At 41.3% G+C, this 16,945-nt stretch overlaps 1 protein-coding gene across 1 annotated transcript in view; it reads left to right on the top strand.

The window, feature by feature from the left end:
• The window catches only part of LOC139954521 (uncharacterized), a 66,469-nt gene extending 49,630 nt beyond the window's left edge, over nt 1-16,839 (top strand). Inside the window, 10 exon segments of the mRNA XM_071954363.1 lie at nt 5,466-5,516; nt 5,518-5,609; nt 6,496-6,638; nt 6,641-6,663; nt 6,666-6,711; nt 6,714-6,733; nt 8,572-8,886; nt 9,594-12,095; nt 13,924-14,000; nt 15,604-16,839. Coding sequence (XP_071810464.1) covers nt 5,466-5,516; nt 5,518-5,609; nt 6,496-6,638; nt 6,641-6,663; nt 6,666-6,711; nt 6,714-6,733; nt 8,572-8,886; nt 9,594-12,095; nt 13,924-14,000; nt 15,604-16,642 — 4,308 coding nt within the window. The 3' untranslated portion in view covers nt 16,643-16,839.
• The last annotated feature ends 106 nt before the right edge of the window (nt 16,840-16,945 follow it).

Here is a 16,945-nt window from a genome sequence, read left to right as displayed (position 1 = left end):
CTCCGTGCCCTTGACAAATTTTCTGTTTGGCCTTGATGCCCTTAAAATTTGCACCTATCGAAGGCCAAAGTGGCCTTGCCCTAAAAACTACGAAGTTCCAGGCCTGGGTCATGGGCTCAAACCCCACCCGAGTAATATGCCTGTGATTTTGTTCACGGATCTTGGGAAAGTACTGAGTATACAGTGCTAACCAGGGGTGAAATTTTTTCGCCTTTTGGCAGAATTCCGTCTTTCTGACTTTGAAAATCAATCATTTGTTTTCAGTTCGTACTTTTTAAGATTTCCGCCTTTGGCAAATCGACTTTTGAAGAGGTGGGCGAGTCATATCTTTTTTTTTACTAGTCCGTTGTGCCAGTTAAAAAATTGTTCTTTGTAACAATAAATGAGTGGTACGGTGATAAATTCCCCAAAAGAGAACGTTTCAAAGTTCGTAAAATGGTTTGACAAGTCTTGATTTGCACGGAAACAGAATGATTATCATGAAATCCATTTGATATGATAAGGAACAGTGAAATTAACCTCGTTCAGAAGATTGCAAGTCCCTGAGGAATTAAAAATGTCAGCTGTCAATGCTGTACTGGCAAAGAAATAGATTGACTCTGTGAGAATCCGTCTCACTATGTTATCGGCATGCCGCCAGTTTAGTGAAATATTTTTTTTTTTTTTTTACTGAGAAGTAGTTCACAAAAGTAGGTTAGATGCTTGAGGGATGTTAGCTTGATATTAAAAAAAAAGGGCATTCATAGTATTGCCACAGTCAGTCCTGGTATTCAGATATAAATTCGTATAAAGCAGAATGCTCAACCAAGACTTAATTTGAGAGATTCTAATCATACAAATCCACGGAGCAAACAAAAGAGTTTGTTTAGCTGCAAAAACAGGAATGAGAAAGTTATTGCCTAACATTTTTCTGTTAAGCAGAAAGGAACAGGATACCGGTCAAACTGTCATACGGTAGTTTTGAAGGGGTAAAGTTTTACATGTATGTGATCCGATCCCTCTCCCCATGTTACATACTTTGGATGACCGTAAAAAAAGGGGCAATTGCCTCCATGCCCCCTGGTCATTGACATTGCCTTTGTGCTCCTGAAATGCTCCAGTAGAAACTTACAATTTCCTCATGGGGTGCCCTTTACCAAGGAGAAAATGCCTTGGTGCCCTTGCCCTTTTAAAAACGAAGCATACACGCCTTTGTATTGTTGTATACCCATTTGCATGTGCGATGGAAAAGTGAAGAAACAGAAGAAGAATTTATTTATGACTAGACATACAATATATTAAAAGTTAAATTTGCAAAGAAACGAAACAGACAGCCTGAACGTAACATCATGTGTCTTCCGGAGGCTTCATCTCAAGACCAATTTCCCCCCCAAAACTTTCAGAACTTTTTTTTATTTTATTTTAAATCACGCCCTGTTGCGTTGTCAAGCATGTCCTTCTCAGCAGTTAATTTTTGGATAAGGCCATGGTTAAAATCATAAATCAAACCAGAAATACAGTTCTCTGAGATTGGTGATAACAGGTCGATTTATGGCCTCTGACAGCTAAGTTGGTCTTCCCAGGAAATGTTGTTACTTTATGGCTATAAAAATAAGTTGTCTACAATAATTATGACCAGTTTTTTCAAAGTGCTTTTCACACCCAAATGGCATTTCACAGCGTTTCAAACATTATTACCCCTGGTCACGAGACCTTAAATCATTCCTTAGACCGTCTCAGCTCCTTAAAGAGAATGGGTATGAAGTTTAGGACACACTTAGGGTTTTTGGATTATTTTGTTTTCATTTAAACAAATAATGCGGATTGAAAGAGTGAACAAAATTCTTTTTATCAAACATTGTTTATTGGATTGGGTGTTTAAAGGGAGTTAATACTTATGATAATTACTCCAAAAAATGAATGACCCTTAAAACCTATTAACATTTTAGGAAACAACTCCCTTCAAAGGATTAAAACAAAAAATTCAATCTGAGAAACGTTTCCCAAATTGCCTATTCCAATTTCGAATTAATATTCCTGCCAGGACATAACCACTCCAGATTCACTTTTTTTAAATGAAATGTTAGTGTTGTATATCTACATTTATATAGGATTAAAACAATTGAGCAGCTCAAAAAACCCAAAGTATGCTTATGCCTTTAAAGGATTTGGGTACTTATTTTAGCACAAAACACGATGTCCACAGATTACATTAAACTTACAGTTTTACAGCATTTTAAGAAAATGATAGTAGAAAGCTTACCTTAAAATGTTACTAGCTGACGGGCTGTAGTTTTTGAGAAATGAGTACACAATGTCACAAAAATACCTTTTACATGCTGAAATATTTTTCATCTTCAGAGACAAAAAATTATTTTTGTGACTTGTTTACTCATTTCTCAAAAACTACAACACCTCAGCTAGTAGTATTTTAAGGGAAACTTTCTACCATCGTTATTTCCAAACTGTGGACATTGTGTTTTGTGACCCTTTAAATACGCTGCAATAGAACTGTGTTACTACTACAACGATGTTCACAGCACACCGTTCCCCCCTCCCTCAAACAATAATATTATTTTTTTGTTTGCAGCGACTGTGAAAAAAGAAAAAAAAGGAAGCCCATGACTAATTCCATTAGTTTGCGATGGGAAAAAAGCAAAAAATCAAAATGTGTTTTCTTGTCTGACTGTGTTAAAATAACCAGGTTACCTGCCGCCGGGCCGTTCGTGCCCCAGTTGTTGAGGAGGGAAGGAACTTAATTGAAGCCAGGGATCCACACCTAATTTGAACCAAATTGAAAAATAGGATGCACTGGCTCTTCGTGGGGTCCGCCGGGCACGTGTGTTTCCCCCCCCCTGTCTGGAAGGTGTTTTTTTCCCCTCAACTTCCATGTCAAACAAAGTCAAATCTATTATCTGTTTACAATAACAGTGTTCACCGAATGGCTCACAAACAACTTAATTAAACCAACTTTACTCTGAATCAATGATGTATGTTTTGACAGTTATAAAGGGTTCTGGGTACATTTTGTATGACACAAAACACCATATCCACAGATTTACATTAAAATTACATGGTTCGAAGATAATGGGGGTAGAAAGCTTTCCTTAAAGTGTTACTTGCTGAGGTGCTGTGGGAAATGAGTCAAACAATTTCACAAAGTACTCAGGAGATGAAAATTATTCTAGCAAGTATTTACGCGACTCTTTCGAAAACATTGCTCTGAAACTTCTTAGGTAAATTACATTACATTCATCTTCATTCTACAAATGGTATAAAAACCTTTTAAAGTGAAAGTGCATTAAAGGGAAATTGATACAAAGTTCATTGTTGTTGATATGCGACCTGTAAATGTGGTAATTCCAGGAAAAATTACAGTCAACCCCCGACTTCCTTCCCTTGCAACAAAGGTCAACTTCATTGATGTCAATCAATATCCATTTAGTACCCACTCAACATGAAAGTCAGATAAACTAGAGCTGTGTCTGGCTATGGCTGTTGCTAAGGTTGTTGCTAGGCAAACAAATGAGGGGGCACCAGTCGCAACAATGTAAAGTTTATGGAATGCTGGCTGGTTACCTGTTTCTTCTAAGGAAGTTTTGTTTGTGCTTAGCAAACTTTTGTGCCCAGGGGTCGATTTCACAAAGAGTTAGGACTAGCCCTAACTTAGGACTAGTCCTAGGAGATATACAAATTGCATGGATAGTCCTAAGTTAGGATGAGTAACTGGTCCTAACTCAAGATAAGACTAGTCCTAACACTTTGTGAAATCCACCCCTGGCCCTACACAAAACACACCTGGTTTGGCTATGATTTGCTTAACTCATAAGACAGGAACCAATCAAAGACTGACTTAGGAAGACAGTTGATCCTCTCTTGTCATTGGGTTTATATAGATTTGGTGTCAAGTGTAAAGTTGCCTTATTATGTGATAAAAAGATCTAATTTAAATCCAAATGAGGCGTTCTATGCCAGTGTGCGCCTTCCTCCTTTACATTCATTAACTAATCAACAGTTTAGGTCAAGACTCGGTGACAATCGTCAGCTGCAGGCGATCGTGTTATAGAATGACAAACATTCACCGTGGTGGCACTCTAGTTATCACCTGCAAGCGTTCACATCAATGTGCTATTGCTCATATCCGTCAGTCCGATCTGGCAAGATGTGGCTGCCTGCCTGCCGGAAGAAAAAAGTTATCTGATAATGGTGCATAAAATCTAGAAAACAGCACATTAAAGTGTATTATGAATAGTTAGTGCCTTCTCTTTTTCATATTTTGCTGTTTTCGTTTGGTTTGTAAAATGTTTTGAAGTGAGAAAAACAAACCATCAAAACTACTGGGGTTTTTGTTTCAAGTAAATGAATGCTAAAGAAGGAAAAGGTTTACAAAAGGCACAGCTGAAATCTAATGACCAGCTAAAAAAAAAAAAATGATTTTTAACAATTTTGCAAGGAGTTATTAAGGCACGCAGTAATTTACCAATAAATCCAAAGTTGTTCAAACACAAATGATGTATCATTGCTTGTAAAGATAACCAACTTCACAGTGCAATGTCAAGTGAGAGCTGTGTATCCATTGTCCTTGTGAACAATGGCCCGTGTTGTTTTTTTTCCTTTCCAAAAATGCATGTTTGTGGCAGGACATGTCATACCTTAAATCAACTATAGTACATTTTAGGTTATTGACCGGGGCACTGACTGCAGGTTTTTTTTCATATCACATTCCATGTTATTTTGTCTTTCCGTTTGAGTCACTGCTCTCTATAATCCTGTTACTGCCTTCTGCTTGTTCTGCGTTTTAGTTTAAATCATGAAAAGTAAAGAACCCTATACAATACCCCCCCCCCCCCAGAAAAAAAGAAGACAAAAAAAGAAGACAGGCCTGCAATTTATGAGGGCAAGGCCATTTTCATTTTTTAAAGGGTACTTCCAATTGGAAAAATCTTTAAGTCTATGGAAACTGTTGAAGGTTCCCAAGGTCAAGACCAGGGCTCAAGAGCTGCTTTAGCAGGAAATATTGCTTAACAATTTTCTGCCAAGCAAAAATGAGCTGCATACCAGTAACAAATTGTACACAAGACCTGGTAGTTTGGCTGGGATTGTGCTTGGCTGCTTTTTGTGCTTAAGAAGCTCCATGAAATTGGGCCCTGAGAGTAACAGAGGCTATGGCGTTCTGTGTAACTCCTTGCCAGAACTTGGTTAAGGGCCATGTCACTTGAGGCAGTTTACTGCCAACCAGTTTCAGGCAATCTCCAAGCAGTTTCAGGCAATCTCCAAGAAGAACAAACATCCACATGTTTATTTGAATTGTATTTACTTGGGACAGAAACATGGTGCTAGAAAATTGTACAACCGAAGTGTTCCTTTTTGCATGCAATGCAGTTAGTTGCCTCCAAGTTGCCTTAACAAATTTCCCTGTGTGACAGGGCCTTTGTATTCCTCATCAAATCTTACTTAATGTTAACATTTGCCTTTGTTTCCAACAGACTGACAACCAGTACATTGGCAAAGATTCCCCGTCTACCGAAAGACGAGATTACAGGGAGCTCGACGACATCAATGTCAGCTTCAACTATCACAGTCCCCGGTGGATCAACCTCTAACTTAGCTCTGACAGACACAGAGGACAAGTACGTACATGGGGTTGAACAAAGAAAAAGTTAATCAAGGACCTGAACATACGACCTCTGGATTAATGTACAGGTGTCTTAGGGAAATCAATCTGTCTCCCGGAGATTCTGTCCCCCATGCGGGAAGTTCCTATGGGCTGAAGGAGGATGATTCAAAAGAGGGCCGCTATCAGTAGAAGTTTTACACTGTATAACCGTTATGGGCAGACAGAATCTGGGGGGGGGGGGGGGGGGGGGTTACATAACATTAATCCAAATTCCATACAGTTTTTATCAGAAGAACTAAAGGTTTTTGTTGAAATTGTTTTCATTTGATTTTCAACATGAACGTCAATGTAGTTTTGGATAAAAGGAGGGCCTTTCCTGATAACCAGGGAAGGGACCAACGTGTCTGGCCCTTAGAATTTTTTTTCTGACCATCACACAATTCCAACTTCTTGAAGTAATCTTTTACCGCCCCAATGGAGCAAGTTCGAGTGTGCACCATGGTTAACTAAAGGGTTACCATTTTGACTCGTACCCAGGCTGGTCGTCCGGTGGTTGACTACTGTGGTCGACCATTTGGAACCAGCCTCGGGACGGAGGTTTCTTATGTGGTCCTGATAACCTGTTCCATGCTAGACAAGTGTAAAACGCAGAAGGGAAGCAGTGACACTACAGCGAAAATGCAGAAGGCAATGTGGGCTGTTCCCAATGGCTGACTAGACTTTCAAACAAGTCGTTTGAGTGAGTGTGTCTCACTATGCATGTATGATGCTGCTTGGTGGTCAATCACAGGTCGACTAAATGTTCATACTCGAGCTTGCTCTTAGGTTTGGCCTTTTCAAACAAAATATTGTAGAATACATCTTTGATGATTCTGTTTTTTGGTTTTTCTAATCAACAGCACGAAACGGGCTGGCAGCGGCTACGAGAAAGCGGAGCGGAAAGAGAAGAGTGAGAAAGATAGGAAGGCCAGGCTGAAAAGTATCAAGAAGAAGCATGAACGACCTCCAAAGCTCAACTTCATCTCGGTGGATGAGGACTACATCGTGAGTGCTCCTTTGAGACGTATAGAAGGGCGAGAGGGTACAGTTCCAGTTCAGTGTGGACAACGACAATCCGATGACATTGTGGAAGGACTGGTATGTGAACAACACTAAATAATAACGTTACTAAACAATAATAGTGGCTTCTTATATGTCGCGCATATCCGCCACTCTGTGACTCTCAAGGCGCTTTAATATACAGTCGACTCCGTTATTACGAGCTCGCATGTTACGAGGTTTCCGGTTGATACGAGGTTTTTTGCCGGTCCCGACTGGCCCCATGCGTGTTTCAATGCATTAAAATACTGATTATACGAGGCACGGTAGTAGCGAGAACACGGTTATAACGAGGTAATTTGGAGACCCATTACGAGCAAAACATTGTTTAAAACCCTTCTATAACGAGAACAATTCAAAAACCAACAAAGGAAATACCTGTACAGCTGGTAAAGTCGATATTTGTGGCTTTTAAGACATACAATAGAGGTGTTAAGTGGACGCTACCGCTAGCAACACTAATCCGAAATCGGGAGTCACGAGTCAGCAAGCAAGGTTGTTAATTCCAAACTCCGGACAATGGTGGGATTAGGAGGTTTGCATGGTTCAAACATTGGAGAAATCTTAAGAAAAGATACTGATCCACTGAGTTTATAAGCGCATTATAAATTTTCAGAAGAAAAAAAAACACCCGCAACTTACAATCAAAACTAGTTGCGTGATCAATATTATTGAATGCAAAAGCAAGATTTTACCTGGTATCCCACATTGGCAATGAACCATCTAACATGACACAGTGTTTACCAATGAAAATCAAGACTCTATTTTGTGTTGCTGCGACGAGTGTATTGCACATGCACACACATGCACAGAACAGCACGATCTTCCCTGGTATCTCGCGTTAGCAATGAACCTTCTATTAGTACACTAGTGGTTTTATTTTATTGACTGAAAATTTTCACAGCGTGTGCAATATGCATTGCAGCAGTAAGATTTCCCCAGGTATCTCGCAGCAGCAATGAACCATCCAGCGTTAAACAGGTGGTTACCAATGAAAACCAAGACTCTATTTATTGCATTGGCAATAAACTGCCGGCGACCAAAGTTTTGTAAGAGAAACTTCCCAAAACATGAACGCAAGTTAGAATCTTACCCTTTTTATCAATCTTGTAAAATGTAAATTGATTTTAAAATTGAATTTAAAACTAAACCAACTTAGTTAAAACAGTTTTATAATCCCCGCGTTGTGCTTGTTTGTGCAGTACATCGCACATACTACTCTATGCACACAGTAGTATAGTCAATTGCAGCTCTGCCATGCATCTGTGTACACACGTGCGGCCATTATGTCATGTACATGTATATGCAAGTACACGTGTTGTGTGCATGCACAATGATGACGTATGTATCTATATTTAGCGCGCTGCGTTTAAGACGAGATTCGGATAATACGAGGAAAATGGGCCAGTCCGGCGGACCTCGTTATAACGGGAGTCGACTGTACAGTATTTTCCTGCAATAAATGTGTGTGGGACTTCTGTTTTTGTTTTACTCATTTCTAAACTAGAGTGTTTGCTTGTTATGATAAAGTTCTTTTAAACACAAATACACCATAAACAACTTAATTTTGACTTTTCTCAGAGCTTTATTCCTCCATTCCTCATGTATAAGAAAGCTGAAAGGAAAGTGTGTGTTTTGACCAATAGTTATAAAAACCGAACTCAGAGTACAATTTCAGTTCAGTATCGAAAGACTTCTTGTACAGATTGTTTTTTAATCAAGTGTCGAGTATGGACTTACATGTCATCACAATGGTGTTCGAGTATGCTTGAGTAGTACACTGGTAAAATTACTTCTTTAAGTTGAGGCTCAAGTGAAAGATGAAAAGGTTATTTCGATTGTAGATAATTCAATTTTGAATACTGTTTTGTTTTCAGCTTACGAAGGACCTGATGCCAGCACAATACACCGGGATCTTCATCGAGCAGCTTGAGAAGATATGCACTGAGGCCAAGAAGAGCGGTCCAATGACAGCCACACCCGTCACAACATCCTCAGAAATGGCACCTGTTGATAGACCGCCAGCATCCTCTAGCCCCAAAGTAGCTGATACCACCACTGCGGTGAGCAGTGCAGCACCAGAGATGGCTCCTTCTGCAGCTGAGGTGGTTAGTCTTGTGGCTACACCGGCATCTGAATCGACCGTGTCAGAGTCCACTGTAATGAGTGACGACAGTATTAGCCCGCCCCAGGTATTTCAAAGCGACAATTGTTTTTAATTTATAATAAATATTAATAATATAATAATTAACACTTAATTCTCTAAGCGCTTTACAATAAAGGAGTACGCTAATTAATCTACATCAATATAAAGCATTGGAGGACAAATAAGGTATAAGGAAAGAAATAAAGGTGTGTCTTTAAGTCTCTCTTTAAAAAAACACCATTGAACCACGAAGGGAGATTTGCAGTAACATTATGTGAATATATCTTTTGAATGACTCAATGTTTTAATCAGTATGCTATGATAGTCTTCAGGAGAATGCTGGACTCTGCTGGTTGCTGCTTAATAAAAAATAATAAAACATTCTTGTAAAGTGCATTCTGCTATGGCCAGACCCCAATGCTTAAGTACTAGGCTTGGTGGTGCACGAAGGCGGAAGCTAGATAAGCTGGGCTTAAGTCGGTGAAGCATGCAGGCTTAAGTTGGACTAAGACCTACACTGAAACCCACATGGAGTGGGCAGTGAGTGTGTGCTCACTCAATGATAACTGAATCGTTAACCACCAGTTCTTTTTAGAACCAACCCTACTCAAAAGAGATATTCACATGGTGTTACCCAAACCTCTCTTAGTTATGCCTCCACCATGCAAAGTTTCAAATCCAATTTAACCCACTAGTTGCTCTGCTTTAATCGATTGTTCATCAATTTGGTTTCTACTTCTTTTCTTTGTTCAGGTCACGGGGAGTAAAGTACCGGAAAGTTTCAGCAACAGCACCCTTGTCGACAGTCAAGGACGTCCGGTGTCTCCAAAGAAAGAGCAACCAGAAGCACCCAAAGTATCTGACGCAAACGCAAACCTGGTCCATGCACTACAAAGCCCTCCAGAAAACAGCAATCAGATCCCTGCCGTACAACAGCAAGTCCCAGGGGTGGATAAACTTGAAGCTGGTACAAGTGAGGTATCTACTAAAGCAACAAGCAATGGGAGCGTACATGCACCCCGGACCTATGCTGAGGCGGCAGCAGTGAGGATGGTAGAGCAGCAGAAGGTCTTACAACAGGCAAATAGAAGCCAAGTTTCCCCAGGAACAGCAGGGGAGATGAATCCAGTGTCACTGAGCAATCCCATTACTGCAGTGCCCCAGGGGAACATCCTGGCCCCACAGCCCATCTACCCTATGCACATGATGCACCAACAAGGAGCACCCATCCAGCAGGTGATGGGACCTGGAGGTGGTATCCAAGTTTATCCCCTTCAAGCACCATCAGAAGGCCAACAGCAGATGCCTGTTATGAACCAACCCTATCAAGTACAGATGGAAGGAGGACAAACTGTCTGGGTTCAGGGGTTGATGCCAATGGCAATGCCTCAGGGGCAAGCAGTGCAGGCCCAGATCCAAGCAAGCCTCATGCAGCACCACCAGAACCAACAGATGCAGCAGCTTCAAGGTCAACTACACCATCAGAATGCCTATGGTACAGCCCCTAACAGTGTTGGGCAGCTAGTTGGTCAGGGAGGACCAGTGCCTCAGATGATGCGGCAGACATCTCAGACTCAACAACATCTGCAACAGCAAGGTCAACAACAATATCAACAACAGCAGTTTCAACAACAACAACAACAACAACAACAACAGCAGCCTCTTCCTCAACAGTTTCAACAACAACAGTTTCAACAAAAACCACAGCCGCAGCCACCCCAGCAGCAGTCTGGAACTGTGCCACAAACTACTGCAGCTCCAAACACACCGGTTGTTAAACAGCAAGGCCTTGGGAGTTCAGCTTCACTTGCAGATCTCCAAGCCAAGTTGAAGCAACTTACCAATAAACCACAGCCAAAGTCTGCTTTCACACCAACCCCGAGTCAACAGGCTTCGCAGGCAGTGACACCAGTCCATTCACAGCCGTCAACACCAGCCATGCAGCCTTATCCTGCAGGGCAGCAGGTGATAAACCAACAGCAAGGAGTCTCACAGTCCCAGCTGCAGGCAACCTACCAGCAGTCCCCACCACCACAAGCGCCTGCATCTCATGTGCCTACACAGTTTGTGTCACAGCAAGAGCAGCACACTCTAGTCACTCACTCCTTCTCAGCCCCAATACTTACCCCTAGTGTGAACAATTCCACCAATATACCACATCAAGTCCCTCATTCTGCTCATTCAAGTGTTTCTCAAGGGCTTCTCCCAAGCAGTATCGCAGATGCACCCATGGTTACAGAGGGCTCTCGGCATGGTACAACATCACAAGCTGCATCTAGAAAGTCTTCGGCCTCCTCAAATCCCGAAATGATATCTTCTCCTTACCCTGTAGGAACTGCTGATCAGTCTGGAGAAAGTGTCAAAGCAGCTGAGAAAATCAACACCGAGCCAGTTAAGACCATTTCCAGATTCCAGGTGCAGAACGTCGCCGAAGATCCGCTAAAGGAAATTCTGTCAAGGACGGACAATGAAACAGTCACGCAACCTGCGTCAACGGCAAATGTCAATGCAAGTAGAAATGGAGAAAGCAGAGAAAGTAGGGCACACTCAGTGCCAGATGTTAGTGCAGGTGTAGGTGCACTCAATGATGTGAGTGCGTCAAGTCGAAAGTCTTCCATAGATGTTGATGCAACTGTTCCCATGACGAGAGAGCCTGTGGTTATTAAAGGACGCTTTACTGTGACACCGTCAGTGGGTGTTGACGTTGGCAGTGATAAAGCCAAACCTAAAGCTGACAGTAGTACCTCCAGTGCAACGCCAGCTCTCAAGGATCCAGTTAAAACGGACACACATGCTCCAGTCGATGGAGCAAGCAAAGTAGAGTCAGTGACAGGTCGATTCCAAGTGACCACTATTAAAGACAATGTCGCTGCTAAGGCCGAGCAAGCGGGCCCACCTGAGAAGGAAAGCGTTGCACCCACCACAAATGAGTCACAATCCAAACCAGTCCAAGCTGCTATATCCAGCCCCCAAACAGTAACCGACCAAACGTCTAGACAGCCAGAAGTAAGTGCGTCAGCAACCTACCCTCAAACCCACCCAGCTCTGGAGCGCAAGGCGTCCGGCGACAGAGGTACACCAGATAGCATAGCGTCTGACATTGGCCCTTCACAGCGGATGGCACCAGAGAACCCATCAGGCTATCCGATGTACCCTTCACCAGCGAATGCCATGCAGAATGAAGGTTATTACAATCCAGTTGCTACGCAATTCTACACCCACTACCCGCCCGAGAGGTTATCGCCCGGGATGCAGGTAAGAGGTTTAAAAAAAAAATAATAATAATAATTATATTATGCAATGCTGGCAGAAATAATTGTTTCTTGTTTCAATTCCAATTTTTCTAAAGAGGTTCCATTTGAAAGTGTGAATTAAAGGAATATTACATACTTTATTTTTGCTATAAAACAGTTGCTGGCTGTGTAAGCACTTTATGTCATCCACCTTATACATATAGAGACAAATCTGTAGAAGTTTGAGATCGATCGGTCATGAACAAATATATAGAGAAAAACAGATTACACATTTTGCATGATATTAGTTTTTTCCTGTTTTTAACTGAACAAATTGCTCACTGAGTGATAAACTCCAAGAGGGAAATTAGTTATTATTTATTTCTCAGCAAATACTTCAAGTGATTTTTCTACTATCGTCACTAATAGATCGCTTCAGTCTTGAATCTGTGATCTTTGACAAGATTTGTTTCTTACCAATTCTGTAATGTTCCTTTAAACTCTACGTACTATTGAAAATCTCTTGACTGTTCATGGTTTGTTTACTTAAAAATGTCACAGCAGCATACTGCTGAATTGCGACATCATTTACAATTGTTAAAAACATAATAAAAAATACATTATGAATGGCTAAAACAAAGGGATAAAAGAAATGGTCTACGACATCCGGCAAGTTTATTCTTCACTGTGCTTGTTAACTTTGCATTGAAATCTGTGTATAAAAAGTTTTCTGATTCAGATTATGGACATAAGCCATTTTGAGATGGTGGACAGTGCACAATACTATAAATGTAACACTGTAAGGTTTGAGTAAATCTGTCTTTATACACCCAAACCACACAGTGCACTCCTACAGTGGCCACCATATCTCAAAAGGGTATTATTGCTGTATGATGATAAAATCACACATGTTGACCCAGTTCATTTGACCTCATAACCTCAATCAATCATGGTTGTGCCGGTTTGGGAGCCAGTTCCCCTGTGTGTTGTACTGTGTAGTCCACATTTCAGGTTAAGCATGCAGCTTTACGTCTTGGAATGTATTTAACAAGTCTGTAAAATGAGGACTTCTCTTTTTAATCCCATTGTTTGGACTTAATTTTTATTTTGATTGGCCACATTTTGTGCACATGAAAGCGAGCACGCCCTCTGTCAAACTCACCTACTTGTAGACCCTTTTGAATTAAGCTGGTTTGCAATGGGTAGACGTACTATTTGACTCTCATAATAAGGCTGAACCATGGGTAAGCCTGGATGACTAGTGGAACGAGTGTCAAAGCTGCGGCAGTTGATTGCTTAGTCGTGTCGCAACTACTTTTTTCAACTACTTGGTTAGTCATGCCACCACGACTACTACAAAAATAGTCACGACTGACTTGTGTGGTCGACCAATTGTGTCACTCATGACTATTCACGACAACATAATTTATTTACAAAATGCGATCAGACATCAGTGACACAGTCCTTCAATCCTTTCAGCGTGAATTTTACTTTATTGCACCTGCAGCAATAAATATGCCACAATGCATCTTGAGTATTCAAAATAGTTGCGACTAGTGTCAAAGTTGCGACTATTTGAGGCGTAACTAGTTGTGTATTATATTCCACTAGTCACCAAGGCTTAGTAGACAGTAGCCACATTTGACATGGAAAGGGTCTGTTTAATTGTCTATCAACTGTGCTCGTTGTTTTAATTTTTGATTTCTTGGCATTGTCAATCAACTGCAGGATGAAGGCCTCGGCATGACATTCCCTAATGCTTGTCGGTACCATATGGCTATCCGTAATAATCATATTTAAAATTAAGTAACTAAAAAACAAAACCTTTTCTTTTATTTCATACTTCATAGAACCAACTGTTTGGACCAATGAGCTTCAACTTTGGGGATTCAGACGATAGGCCAGAACTGAAGGAAATGCTCCAAAGGTAGAAGACAAACTATTTCTTTGTTGCTTCTTTTTTTTTCCAGTGAAGTAACAACCGCATGAAAGATAATAAATTTCAGTCATGACATTTATATTTTTGACTGATTTTGTGTTTCTGGCTATGGTTTTGACTGTTGGCTACAAGTAAAACGTTGGAGAAAATTACTCTTCAATGTTCCCTTAAGAGGGGGTTCAAGTGACTTCATGCTGTTTATGAAGTCGAACACATTTTGCCCCCTCTGTGGTAGTTTTAACAAATGCATTTATATGGACTCTAAACTGTTGCATTTTTTTCAATTTCTTGTGGTAACCCATTTCTATATTTGTGTATTTCATATTGATAATGTTGTGCAAATTGTGTTGTTATCTGATGATTTAAACATGACAATTTCAGTGCATTGTATTTTGAATGTATTGTATTTTGAATGTATTGTGTTTTGAATGTATTGTGTTTTGAATGTATTGTATTTTGAATCTATTGCATTTTGATTGTATTTCTTGATGTATTTATTGCTGTAATTTGATGCTATATTTTGATGCTGTATTTTGATGTTGTTTTATCATAATATATGCCTGCATATTTCATTTTTAGAAAACAAGGAGGCACTTTGTATACATATTGAAATTTTCATTATATCATTGCATTGATCATTTGAAATGTATCACCTGAAAAGTACAAACCAAGGGGGAGACCAAGGTCCTCTACACTTGGTTCTTATTTTGTGTTGATGTAGAGGGTCTGTAAATCCTCATCTATGGGTTTGGGCTTCATCCTCTAGACCAAGGGGATGCCTAGCAGCCCAGTTGTTGATTTGTTATATTTGTGTCAATTTAGAGAGTATGTATATTCTCTGAAATGTAACGCCCTGAAGTGCGAGGGGCTTTATCCTCTAGACAAAGGGGAGACTTAGTCCCACCACCCGTGTCCATTACTCCACTACCCTATTCATGTACTCCACTTCCCTAGTTCTTTACTCCACTACCCAATCTTTACTCCACTACCCAAGTCCTTTACTCCACTACACTGGTCCTTTACTCCACTACCCTATCCTTTACTCCACTACCCTAATCCTTTACTCCACTACCCTGGTCCTTTTCTCCACCACAACAGCCCTTTAGTCATTGTGGTGTAGAGAGGGGGAGACTTTGGCCCACCACCCTAGTCCTTTACTCAATGGTATGTAGAGGGACTGAGGTTCAGGGGGTTTTGTCCTCTAGACCAAGGGAACACCCATTTAGTCAAATTGTGTATTTGTCATAATGTGCAGTTAATTTATAGAGTCTGTTAGACCACGGAAACTTAACATTTATGTGGTCTCCATCCTCTAGGCCTGTTATGGGAGACCCATGCACCCAATGTATTTGTTTTATGTATGGTTATGTAAATGTAGATAGTCTTTGCAGGATTAATTGGCAGTATCATGTAGTCTAGGCCTAACTTATTAATTGGGTTGTGGGTTCTGTTAATTATCCAATAAAGTACAAAAAGGCGTAATTCTCCATGAATATTACTAAGTGCTACTAGATAAAACACCATGTGACTTCATTTCGTTTGTCTCTAATGCCCAACCTTTCTTTTTGTTTCCTTCCATTTTCTTGAAAAGACATAAGGATGAACAGTCCCAGCTTTTACAGAAACAACAGGAGGAGTTGAAGCAGTTCCAGAGACCAGCTCAGTTTGTCCTGCCACAGCCGTTCATGTACCCACAGTTCTACCCATTCCAAGGTGGGCTCGCCCTACCCCAAGGCTACTCCATGCAGGCAGCGTTTGCAATGCAGCAGGACCCAGGTTTGTACAACACACCAGGACCCTGGAATCAAAGCATGGTTCCCCTGCATCAAATACCAGGAGGCGGTCCCAGCATTGTGACGACCACAAGTACGCCCGTCTTCACCAGTGGCTCAACAGTCGGGCACGTCATGAATGCACCCAAAATGTACTTACGAAAAAGTTCTATCCCCACATTCGCCATACCGGCAGGATTTGGAAGGCTAGGAGGAAGTTCCGCCATTGCTCCTCAGAGTAGCTCTACCACGGCTGCAGCGCCCATGCCACCACCGCCAGTTCGCCTGAACAAGAGCGAGAGCTTCACGGAGTCTCACAGTAACGGGCTTCCAGATACTGCGCTTGCAGCTTCTTCTATCAGGCAGCGAGCAACGACTCTTCCCATAACAAACCTTGAGGTCAACCATGCAGCCGATCAGCAAGTAGAGTCCACTGCTGAAGTGACTCCACTCGCCACTCCAGCAAACATCGAGCAGGAGGCAGGGAACAAAGGCGTCTTTTCACCAACACCCTCTGAGGGTAGTGTGTCTGATAACAACGAACAGGTGCTTACCCCAGATGGAGAGGAACCCAAATGGGTGGAAAGTGGCCCTATAGCTAGGCGACCCCAAGACCCCAAAGAGGCTTCACCGACAACAGGCGAATCATCCTCTAAGAAGGTTGTGTTTACAGAAGATCAATTCAAACTGGCTGAGATAGGAAAAGCCCCAGTCAGAACCACCACCACTGAGGCTGAGAAGAAGGTCAGCCTTAACGAGTTGCGCAAGAATCAAGTGCGGCAGGATCTTCAGAGTAACACTGCTTCAGGGGCGGGAGTGAAGGTCGCCGGTCAGCAAGAGACGCCAAAAGGTCAATAGGTCACCTGTTTATTATTGCTATTACCAGTAATTTGTAGAAATGAAATAATATCCGTAGTCTAACCATTCTGGTTTTGTGGGATAGTTGTAACTCTGGTCCCGATTACATAGAGGTGTTTAAAGGAACACGTTGCCTTGGATCGGACGAGTTGGTCAAAACAAAAGCGTTTGTAACCGTTTTTTATAAAATGCATATGGTTGGAAAGATGTTTTAAAAGTAGAATACAATGATCCACACAAGTTTGCCTCGAAATTGCGTGGTTTTCCTTCTACTGTGCGAACTAACATGGTCGGCCATTTATG

The sequence above is a fragment of the Asterias amurensis genome, chromosome 2, assembly GCF_032118995.1.
Source record: "Asterias amurensis chromosome 2, ASM3211899v1".
In the NCBI taxonomy this organism is placed as follows: Eukaryota; Metazoa; Echinodermata; class Asteroidea; order Forcipulatida; family Asteriidae; genus Asterias; species Asterias amurensis.
Note: the sequence above shows the minus strand (reverse complement) of the source record. Positions and strands in the feature narration are given on the sequence as shown.